We start from the raw sequence: 11,304 nt of genomic DNA, 5'->3' as shown, positions 1-11,304 counted from the left end.
ACTTAAAGGCCATGAGTGAGATTATTGACTCTCCTGGCTGAAGGGACTGGCCGGTCCTGAAATGCTGAGATGCGGCACAGTCCACTCATGTTTGACCTCTAGGGCTTGGCCTGAATATCAGGGAGGGCCTCGATTGCTTGAACATGCTAAGCGAGTGCTGCACGCTATGCTAAAGTTGGTTATCAAGGAAAGTGCCCATCAACCTCACACCAATTGATTCCTACTGTTTCTTTGCGCTAGACAAGGTGAAAGAATTCTGTGCACTTCGTATTGGTCAACGTTCGAAAAGGTCAGCACCAAGTCGTCATGGTCCCATTTGATATTATACTCAAACGCCCAGTTCAGACGACCCCGATCGACTCGGGGCGATCACCTGACATTGCGCCTCGGTTGCTTTCGCTCTGGAGTCGAAACACACAGTCGTCGGGCGTCTGCATTGTTTCGGTTCAGTCTTCCGTGGAACTTTTGAGTTCATCGTCACTCGCCTCAGAGGACCAACTAAATGGGATTGGCCCCTTATCATCACGATATGCACCTCAACGGGTGCAAGGGATTTGATATGCGCCGTGATAGGCCGCTGCTGACATCACGTGCGATACCCCCGCCTCTATCAACAGAGTGCATGTCTCACCGCTCGCAAAATGTCGCAGCCTGGAGCCTTCCCGTTGGACGCTAGTTTTGGAGCTTGAATCTACACTAAGGAATCAGCCTAGGATCTCGTGCATTCGGCCATCACAGTATGGAGCAAAGAGTATTTGAAAAGCATTTGGCCAAGTGCACACATGTGCATGAAGACACAACTTATCTCGAGATCCTGCGCTATGTGGTGAGTCACGTCAAACTTGCTGCGTACTGTTATATTCTCGAAACTGACACCCTGCTGACAGTCTCTTTCGAAATAGGACAAAAGCAAGAGCATCTTCAAGGGGTCTCTTTCTGATGCCGAAGCGGTTAGATACTTTCGCGGAGAGGTATGTCCCTAGCTGGCAACGGCAACTCTCCCAATGCCGATTATTTTGAATCCTAGTGTGTTAGGCGAGCTGGATTGGATATTGAACTTTTGTCAGGGTGAATTCGATCGAACCTCTCGAATTGGAAGTGTACAATCATCCAGCAGCCTGCGTTTCGTGTGAGCCACCCCGAGCTCGGCCTTTCAGCCGCAGGACTGATTCGCGAGATACTCCCGACATCTAGCCTGCAAAGCAATGCAAAAGACCCGAAAACGTTTACCCCTTTGACACTGTCGTTACATCCCAATCTTTTCCAGTCCATGCTAAAGGACATGAGGCTACCGTTGCAGGCTGTAGAGCTGACGAGCGTTGTTGGACCCCTCTTCTGGCATCGATACACCGAGATTAATGGAAATGATCCTCATCTTCGTAAGGGGCTATAACTAGTCATTGAGATCGGGACCTCACATTGAGACGATAAACTAACATTGGGATTAACAGAGATCGTTTGCGGCAAGCAAGACTCGCGCCAGACAGGCAAGACGCGAGGTTGGCAATTGATTCTCTCTTACTCCTTCAGACGTCGACAAACCACAGCATTTGTCAAAGGAACCTTGACATCTGTCATTCCGGAGAGTCTTGAGGACCTCGAAAGCTGCGCTGATGAGACCTTCCATCCTCTTCTATTCCCAGTCTTTGTTCTTTGCTATGTCATCTCCATGAGATCCGAACTCAGTCAAAGGAAGTGCCGTACCTGGATCAGGCGGCTGGAGGATGCCATCAGTGTAAATGAGACCGCTGCAGGACTCAGCTATTTCAAAGACGGCAAAATCAACCTCCGAGCTGTCGCTAGTGATCTGACTGAGTGTCATCGACAAGTTCTCCATCAACGACCGGGCCTATACTCAAGGATGCTGGGTGCGGCGGAAGAAGCCATGCAGTCGTTTTGGATACACGTTTCTTCAGGTGAGAAGTCGGAAGAGATGAAAAGCCTTCATTTCAGTCTTCAAGATCGTTTGGGCTTGCAAAGAGCACGGCTTGTTGGTCTTGACAGCTACGTTTCCGTATCCATTGAACGATTAAACATCCAAAGGAGCATGGTCAGTAGCTGCAAGTATACATGCCTGGCTTCCAAGTAACATGGGTCACTTAGATATCGTTCATTACAGCAGAGATCGCTCAGAACGACGCTAAGTTAAACCTAAAGATCGCTGGAGACCAGAGACAGCTTGCCAATGACAGCAAAACAGATAGTAAGGCTATGAAAGCTTTATCACTTCTTGGAGCAACGTTCCTACCGGGCACTTTCCTTGCCTCTATCTTTAGCATGACTTTCTTCGACTTTCAGGAAGGTAAGAGACCCATGCTCAACTGAGGCTTCCAGGATTGGCTTTGAATATTCACGACGGAGTCGCAGGATCTTCGCTTTCGCCAAAAATTTGGATTTACTTCGCCTTCACAATTCCATTGACAGCACTGGTTCTGCTAGGTTGGTTCTTTTGGGAACAGAAAAGAAAGCCCCCGATGGAAAGCCCCCGATGGAAAGCCCCCGATCATCTTTTAACATTAGACGAAGTGATACAGAATTGGCTATCCTATCAGAGCTGAGAGAAGCACGATGATCATGCGAGGCTCTCAATATTTGTCTACCTAGCCAGCAGATGCAGGAGAAGGGCGCCGAAGCGGCTTACCAAGTTAACACTGTCTCGATTCGATGTTTTTTTTGATGACCAGAAAGCTCTCGAGGTCGTAAGATTGCAAGAACGTCTACGTTTGAGATCAATGATTTGTGATAGATTATGACAACCAAATCTCAATGGTTTCTCTAGCGTCTTTAAGAATTACCTATGACCAAGTCCAGAATCGTGAGGTTGGGACCATTCCATGCCTTTCTCCCGCGGACAACCCAAAGAGCAACTGCTAGCAGTAACACGAATACCATCACTGGGCCACAGTAGTTCATGTTTTCAGCGGTGACCGGGATGGTTGATGGGAATGGCAGAAATACTATGACATAGAGTGTATAGATCAATGCAAAACCATTGATGTATAGACCAAATGGGCCGAGGTTCCACTCTCCAAGTTCAACGCCTCCAGTCTTGGCCATGCGAGCGTAAAGCATGCTGCTGATTGCGATGGCATAGCTAATGTAGAGGGCCATGGACGACAGCGAGGTGATAGCTCCAAATGCAACATAGCTAGAGCTGCCAATATTGAGGAGGCATAGAGCGCAGACAATGAAAACGGTGACAATGATAGCTCGAATGGGTACGCGGTGCTTCGGGTTGACGTAGGCGAGATATGCCGGCATTCCGCCGTCTCTTGACCATGCCCACGTAAGACGAGAGACCGAGGCGATGTTGGCGAGGTTAACGCTGAAGGATACGACGAAAAGACCTGTTATCATTGCCGTCGTAGCACTTTTTGAGCCAGTTATAGCCAGGAGAATGGCAAGGATAGGAGAGGAGGCGTTGAGGGCATCATCCACAGAACCCATGGCGACCAAGATGACACAGACCATGATGAAGCCCAAGCAACCATTCATGAAAATGGACCAGAACATGGCGCGAGGAACAGCCGACTTGGCCTTGCGGGTCTCTTCACTCATGTGAATTGCACTGTCAAAACCTGAAGCACCTGTCAGTTCAAAGTCATTAAGACGGCGCACAGGGAGCCTTACCAGTGAAACTCCAAACGCAGGTTAACATCCCCAGATTCCATGCAACGTAATTGTCCGTCCAACCCGACGCGAAATTGGTTTCGAGGAAAAAGCTACTATCATGTCGGGTGCCCATTACCGACAAGACAACGACGAAAACAACAAAGAGACAGACGTGGAGAACACCAGCGACAAGCTCGACCCAGGGGATGACCTTGAAGCAGTACGTGTTCATCAGCCCCTGCATCACGCACATGGCAATGACGAGCACTGATGTGTGCCAGCCGCCGGGAACGTAGTTCTCGTGATTGAGTTGGATCATAGATTCCAGCAGGATGATGGTGACATTCGCGATTCCGGCGAGTAGTGAAACGTAGCCAAACCATGTTGACCATCCTTGGATCCAAGTTGCAAACCTCTTCACTCTCGCTGGCGCCAGATGATAGGTCCAGTGGTACTGGGCCCCAGCAACCGGCTGGATAGAAGCCATTTCACCGAGTGAGGCCGCTTGGGAAATGGCGCCAAAGAAAACGATGATGAAGCTAAAGATGAATGTCTGTGGGCCTCCGTTATACAGGGCGAAGTACATGTTCCTAAACAGTTCAGCCACGCTCAAAGTCAAGGTTGTTGAGTGGGTATGACCTACGTGCACATGCCCTCCCATAAGGCCATGTATGTCAGGGAGAAGGCAAACAGTTGCGAGAATGAGAACACTCTTCGCGTTCTCGTCTGATTGTACACATCGGATCCATGCTTCGACTCGGCCGTATTGATCTTGGTTGCGTCCTTGCCGGTCGGCTGCATCTCGATGCCTTCCGCTGAAGACATTTTGAGTGAATGAGGTTCAGCAAACCAAAGCCGAGTGTTCGGCTGGAAGAAAAAGTGTGTCAGACAAAGGGTCGGTCAACCTCGACGGTCTGGAGTTGCGAACCCTCTTCTGGGATGACAGGATCGGGCCGGGATAGCATGGGCGGACAAGAAAACTCAAACCAATTGCTGCGCCGTTCGCAGATAAATATCGCTGATGATTGAATGCAAGGGCGGCTGCAAGTCTAAGACCCAGCTACGTGCAGCATTGCCGAAGGGTTTGTCGAACCGGCGGAGGTGGTCCGAAGGCGAAGCCATTAATCGCACAACAGTAGTACTGCAGCTGGCAAAGACCAATGACAGTAGTTTATCTCTGACTTGTCTCCAATCATGCGCTTTTTCTCAGTCTGCCGGCATCGGTCCTTCTGAAGCCTCTCAGCAGATTCATCTCCCGACGGGGAGTCATCCCCGCCAACTGTAGCCTTAGTTGTGGGCTTCGGGCCGGGGGGTTACATGCGGGGGCAACCTTTTCATCTCTTCACGGGCCACGCCGGCTTGCCGGGACCCATTCTGATCATCGCCGTGAGTCTTTGGTTCTAAGGACCCTTGATCGCCGGGTGCAAGGATTTTGCTCCCGCGAGCGAGATTCTCATTTCAGATTATCTTTCTGACACGATTCACCAGCTGGTATGAAAGATTTTTGCAGCCGCTGAGGCAGCATGAACCAGCATCCTGCCGATGCATGTTTTCTTTTGGATAGCCGAGGGAATACCACTATTCGTTCCTCACTAGAAACATGGCGCTTTTGGAACAGGCCTCATCCAAGTAAGAATTGGCACGGGCCGACCCTCGAAAGCACATCAGCCGCTCTCATTCACCCAATGCACTGGATCGCGAAGGCACAATATTTTCTTGTACGAAGGCAATCACCTTTGTCGTGCTGTAGACCATAGAAGTTGTCTGCCGAAGGTGCCGGGCCAAGACTATGACCGAAATGAAGAAGCCCTGTTCCAACAGCTGTTGTTTGTTTCTCCAACTCCACCTGCGTACATATCTTCATGATTCTTCGACCCACTCGGGAAACTTCTTCCTCATCCTTGTCGAATGCAAATGGTGCAGAACCGAAATTTCAGATGGCATGGTTTACGTGTCCAACACTTGAATTTCCGCTCCCAAGATCATGGGCAACCTGCTTGCAAGGAAAAGCAAAATAAGTCGTCCAAACAAGCAGATCGGATCGACGAAAATCAGGGCGAGAATGACCAGACAGTGCGTAAAACCCTTGTCAGGAGACGAAGGGACCCTAACGTGGTCTCTTCCACTGTTGTGGAACTTTCCACTAAACGACTCATCCATCCCCTCGGGACGGCGAACAGAGTTTGTATGGTACCGGGATGGAGAAGCCTTGCGATCCATGGGGCACACTTGCCTCGATTCATGTCGAGAACTCTCTCCGATAGCTCGGTAGGAACGACTCAAGGCACCATCAGTAGCCGGCCTTGCAGCTACTCTGATCCTATGCTGGCAGCTATGATCTGCCCAATAATCACAAGCTGGGGACACCGTGAAGCCAGCACATCTCCCGGAGTATACCATCCACTGTTCAAAGTTTACTGGGCAGAAATTTCGTCCCAATGTCTACATCAACCGCCATGAACTTTATGACAAAGATTTCCGGTGGGGTGGTGGAAGCTGAAAGGGAGTTCGTCATCTTCTGAAGTACTCGCGTTCTCCCCGTGCCAATGTCACGTCGTAGCAGCGTGCAACATCATGCCGTTCGATCACCCACCAGCTCCGCCCTTCTACGCGTTGAAGGAAGACGACAAAGCTGCACTTGCAGTCGTCTCTGCCTTGGTATTCCTCATCTACGCCATCATCGGCATCACACTCAAGCTCATCATCCGTCTCAACATCACATCTCTCAAAGCTCACGATGTGCTCTTATTGATGTCTGTAGCTCTGCTATTCGTGCAGACCACATTCGTCATCACGGCCTGTAACCACGGACTGGGTCGTCACCAGAATGCTCTTCGCCCTACGGAACTCGAAGCTTTTTACAAGGTTAGTACTCCCTTTAGGGTATAAAACATCTAGTCTAACAGTCATCTGATCTAGCTATTCTACGCATCGTCCATCTTCGCGACTGCCACAGCAGCCACAACCAAATTGTCTTTGTGTCTGCTCATACAGTCAATCAATAACCACGGTAAATTCAATATCGCCAATCACCTACTCTTCGGTGTAGTTATCGCATGGATGGTGTCTGGTATTACAGCCGAAGCTCTTCAGTGCTCACTTCCTAGACCATGGCTTGCCATCAGCCTGGAAAACTGTCCTAGACGAGAGGTTGTCTACCTCTACAATGGAATAATGGACATATCCACCGACGTCGTGCTCTGCTTCCTTCCAGTCGCAATGATGTGGAAGGTCCAGACCACCGTGAAGAGAAAGCTGCTGGTCATCGCTTTGTTTGGAACTCGGATCATGTATGTTCATCACCCAGTTCTTACCTGCCACATTTGCTAACTATGTCATCTTCAGTGTTCCTATTCTATCAATCCCGGGACTCATCAGCACGCACACCCTCGTCACGGACTACGAGGACAGCACTTGGCACGCTGTACCACACGTCATCTGGCTGCAGTGCACCCTGGGCCTTTCTGTGATGACAGCCTGCATCCCGAGCCTGAAAGGAGTCATCGACAGTCTCATGGGCTCGACGTCTGTGGCCACGATTCAGGCGCCTTACCAACTGACCGCGTCAGGCGGGGATGAGAGCGGCAGGCTCCACGCCACAGCGATCGTCGGAGAAACCAACTCGCGATATGGATCACATCTGACGAGTGGAGCTGCGAAATCGAGAGCTACACGAAGCAAATCCTTACGCCCATCCGATTGGCCAGTTGCGGTACAGGGACTTGTCCACGACAGTCGGAAAGACAAGGAGGAGGGGGCTTACAGAACCGAGAGTAATGAGGATCTGGTACCACAGCGGCATGAGAGCCGATCAAGTTCTCATGAGGGATCATACAAGTCCTCAGAGGCTGGCTATCGGTTGTAAAATTTCTGCTGTTCCAACTGAAAAAAGCAGATTGCTTAGGTTTTCCTTCAATCGACGCTGATAGTTCCACCATGTTCAGGGAGCGGAAACGAAGCCACACAGGTGTGGAAACTGGCGTGATATTTCAAAGGAAACCCCAGATCCAAGAGTCGTGTTGGAACCAACATCATTCGCAGCTATTACCGCGATGAGACAGTGGAGAAAGATCGTCGTTCATTTAACAAGATTTAATACAAACCCCGGGGTTATGTAACAGTCGTTCGAGGCAGACCTTCAGTGAGAACTCACGCCTGAAAGACCCCGAAGATTTTATTGAAATAGCCTTAGCACATCCAGATAGCTCCCCGGCGGATAAAAGTGGTGACCATCCTTATTTTCTCTCATTTATCAACCATCTCCGTTCGACAGGGCTGAGAGCAAATGAGATGCGCGGCGCATTTGGTGACCCTCATTAAGTGGTGCGATGTTGGTGGATCGATAGCGGGTCGCAGCTTTGGCGCAGGCAGGCCACTTTTCCCAGCCATGGCAGTTATCGGCCGTCGGGTGAACAGCTTTTAGTGTAATGGAGGGGGTTCTTTGTATGTCACTTCCAATGTGAAATGCCTTTAGCGTTGTAAGCCCAGTATTTGGCTGTGTTTTGCTGTTATCTAGGCGCAGTGAGTAATTGACACCCGATTTTCCATGAGGATGAGGTAAGAGGTTCCAGGGGTTGGAGCTCAGCTTTACTAAGTAAACCGCAATGAGACCAATCACCGAACACCGAGAAGTTGCAAAGGCCTTGAATTACTAAGTAGATATCTTGTAAATGGAGTATAAGGCGACTCATCAATCACATAATTATCAGTAAAGAGTAATGAGGTGTTGCCTGCGCTGAGCGGCGGACAGTGGTTCTCAGATTCATGATGTTGTGACGTTGATACAGCACCATGTCAATAAGCATAGGAGCTTCAATACCCGTCTTGGAGTGAGTCTCTCTACTCACTCGGAATCGCTTTCAACGAGTCTTCGTCGCAATTTTTGCTACACTATTCGATGTATTCCTCACAATATCTTACATAACATGGCCCCCTCACATTCCATCTCTGACGCAGCGACCATCATGCGTCCACCAGGCGGGTTCGGATCTCGGAATGCATGGCGTTGTGGCACACAGCATCTGAGGCGTTTTTAGTGGAGATGGGAGACCCCACAGACCCGGTCCGTTCACAGCTGTGAGCAAAACTTTTTCTCGTCCGGCTTCATCAGCCGCTGTGACCGGAACTCTGTTTCTCAATTTGTCCCCATCAAACACATCTTCTCTCCCTTCAATTCGCACGGATTTACCCTCCCGGCGACGTCGACCACATGTACCAGCACACCCTCTCCTAGAATTAAGCACATGCGCGTAGCGGTTTAGCCGTCCATCAACCTAATTTCAGCTGCGTTGCTCGTCTGTTCCCCTTTGCTCTTCAATCCCAGTCAAGCCAGCCACGTCCCTTTTCTTTTCCACCAATCTTCTTACCTCCGATCCGCTCCGTTACCCCACGCCCGTCTGCCGCCCTATTACGGTGCTGCTAATCGGGTCGCCCGTCATGGACCACCGCGATCGCGACCGCGACCGCGATGAGGACGAGTACCGGACCGGCGAGACAACGCCGCTGCTGGCGGACCAGCCGATTCCCAAGTCGGAGCCCGTCACCAGCAGCTGGTTGACCGAGTCACGGCTGCTGTGTCAGTACTCGCTGCCGCTCATCGCCACGTATCTGCTTCAGTACTCCTTCACGGTCATCACCACCTTCGTGGCAGGTCATCTTAGCGCCGATGACCTCGCCGCCGCGAGTATTGGTCTGACAACAATGAACATCATCGGATTGGCCATCTACGAGGGTATGGCCACCGCTCTCGACACTCTCTGCGCCCAAGCCCACGGTTCCGGGCGCCTCACTGCTGTCGGACTTCATGTCCAACGCATGCTCATCCTAATGGCCATCGCCACCATTCCCATTGGCGCTTTTTGGATATTTTCTCCAAGCATCCTCTCGGCATTCGTCAAGCAGCATCATTTGGCTATCAAGGCCGGTTCATTCCTGCGAGTCAGCTTGATCGGAATTCCCGGATACGCCGCGTTCGAGGCTCTGAAGCGCTTTCTACAGGCCCAGGGCGACTTCAAGAGTGCTATGATCGTTCTCATCATCTGCGCCCCGGTCAACGCCCTACTCAGCTGGCTCTTCGCCTTCAAGTTGGATATGGGCCTGGAAGGTGCCGCTCTCGGCCAGGCGCTTGCCAACGACCTCCGACCTATCCTCCTGCTCATGTACATCGTCTTCTTCGGCCAATGGTCTCACCAATGTTGGGGCGGCTTCTCTCGAAAAGCTTTCCAGGAATGGGGCACGCCCGTCAAGCTGTCAATCGCAGGCTCGCTCGTCAACGTTGGCGAATGGGCTGCTTTTGAGATCTTGACCCTCAGCACTTCATACCTTAGCACCGAACATCTCGCCGCTCAAACGATCTTGACCACGATCTCGGTCGTCATGTGGCACATCCCCTTCTCCATCTCCGTCGCCATCTCGACTAGAATAGGACACCTCATCGGCGCCGGACACGTCTCCATCGCCCGTCGGGCAAGTAGCCTCTACGCCGCCGTCTTCACTATTGTCGGCATGATCGACGGCGTCATCCTCTTCCTCTTCCGAAACCAACTCGGGCTCGTCTTTTCCGAAGACGCCGCCGTCCAGGAGCTGGCCACAAAGTCCATGCTCGCCGTCGGCGCCTTCCAACTCATCGACTCAATCATCTGCGGATGTAACGGCGTCCTCCGCGGTCTTGGCCGACAGTCTGTTGCGGCCTGTGTTGTCTTCGCCGTCAACTACATCGGGGCTGTGCCCCTGGCGGTATGGCTCGAGCTGGGATCCCCTGCGATGGAGCTCGACGGTGCCTGGATTGGTCTCGGCGGCGGTATGGTGCTGATTGCCATCATAGAGTGCATCTACATGAAGGTCATCAGATGGCAGGATTGCGTTGAGAGCGTCCGCGCCAGAGAAGGGATTTAATACGGTGCCATTTACGATAGAATAGCGCTGTTTTTCATAGATCAGATAGTTTCTAACCAGATACCCGCAAGGAATAGACAAATCAAAAGTTGATTAAATCAATCTACAAACATCTCAGAACCTGATCGGTGAAGCGAATTGAAGTCGATCACGGGCATCAATCACGGTAATATGAATCCCAAGGGGACATTACATAAGCGGGCATAGATGACAGCGGTAACGGTGGGTCCAACTGATCCGACCTGAACCATCTGATTGCCTCATTGGCCCCTTCTTCCATCTTCACTGCCTGTCCTTTTTCGGCATTCGAGCATCACACCGACCGAAGCCTTACCAACCTCACAAAGCGTCAATAACCACTGCGACCTCTTGCCGAAACAAGGAGTTCCATTGGAAAGATCCTTGAAGCCATGGCGGGTATCCAGGACTCAAGACAGGCGGTTCTGCCGTCGAAACCCCCATGCATCGTATGTCACGACCTAGACCCGAACCAGTTCCCCAATCTTCAAGATGACTACCCCGGCTTCAAACCCGAAGCCGCTAAACATTGGTTCCGTGTATGGGCTGCGATCGTTAAGCGATCGAGTAAGGCTGGCTGCCACTTTTGCTACATCATCTACCAAGCTTATCAACGATTTGGGCTTGACAAGATCAGGAGAGTCGACCCAGACTGGGATCAAGAGACAAGGGTCTCGATCTACTTTCACAAAGTCCTCATGGTAGCTTTCGTCTCCGAGACTATCCAAGGGCCAGATGGTATGATAGACGCTTCGCAGCCGATTCTTCGTGGTCGATGCG

At 51.1% G+C, this 11,304-nt stretch overlaps 4 protein-coding genes across 4 annotated transcripts; 3 read left to right on the top strand and 1 right to left on the bottom strand.

Annotated features, from left to right (window-relative positions):
• Nucleotides 1–2,784: 2,784 nt before the first annotated feature.
• COL26b_008382 (uncharacterized protein) lies at nt 2,785–4,437 on the bottom strand (the record flags this gene model as incomplete). The annotated part of the gene is made up of 3 exons (XM_053181143.1): nt 2,785–3,578; nt 3,781–4,202; nt 4,256–4,437. The coding sequence occupies 3 exons, from the start codon at nt 4,435–4,437 to the stop codon at nt 2,785–2,787; spliced, it is 1,398 nt and encodes a 465-aa protein (XP_053034890.1).
• A 1,749-nt stretch (nt 4,438–6,186) lies between these two features.
• Nucleotides 6,187–6,617, top strand: COL26b_008381 (uncharacterized protein; the record flags this gene model as incomplete). Its single annotated transcript, XM_053181142.1, has 2 exons — nt 6,187–6,477; nt 6,519–6,617. 2 exons carry the CDS (start codon nt 6,187–6,189, stop codon nt 6,615–6,617), a joined length of 390 nt encoding a protein of 129 aa, XP_053034889.1.
• A 214-nt stretch (nt 6,618–6,831) lies between these two features.
• COL26b_008380 (uncharacterized protein) lies at nt 6,832–7,477 on the top strand (the record flags this gene model as incomplete). The annotated part of the gene is made up of 2 exons (XM_053181141.1): nt 6,832–6,902; nt 6,958–7,477. The coding sequence occupies 2 exons, from the start codon at nt 6,832–6,834 to the stop codon at nt 7,475–7,477; spliced, it is 591 nt and encodes a 196-aa protein (XP_053034888.1).
• A 1,571-nt stretch (nt 7,478–9,048) lies between these two features.
• COL26b_008379 (uncharacterized protein) lies at nt 9,049–10,506 on the top strand (the record flags this gene model as incomplete). The annotated part of the gene is made up of 1 exon (XM_053181140.1): nt 9,049–10,506. One exon carries the CDS (start codon nt 9,049–9,051, stop codon nt 10,504–10,506), a length of 1,458 nt encoding a protein of 485 aa, XP_053034887.1.
• Nucleotides 10,507–11,304: the final 798 nt, after the last annotated feature.

This window comes from Colletotrichum chrysophilum (assembly GCF_026319265.1).
Source record: "Colletotrichum chrysophilum strain AFK26 chromosome Unknown scaffold_73, whole genome shotgun sequence".
Taxonomy (NCBI): Eukaryota; Fungi; Ascomycota; class Sordariomycetes; order Glomerellales; family Glomerellaceae; genus Colletotrichum; species Colletotrichum chrysophilum.
Note: the sequence above shows the minus strand (reverse complement) of the source record. Positions and strands in the feature narration are given on the sequence as shown.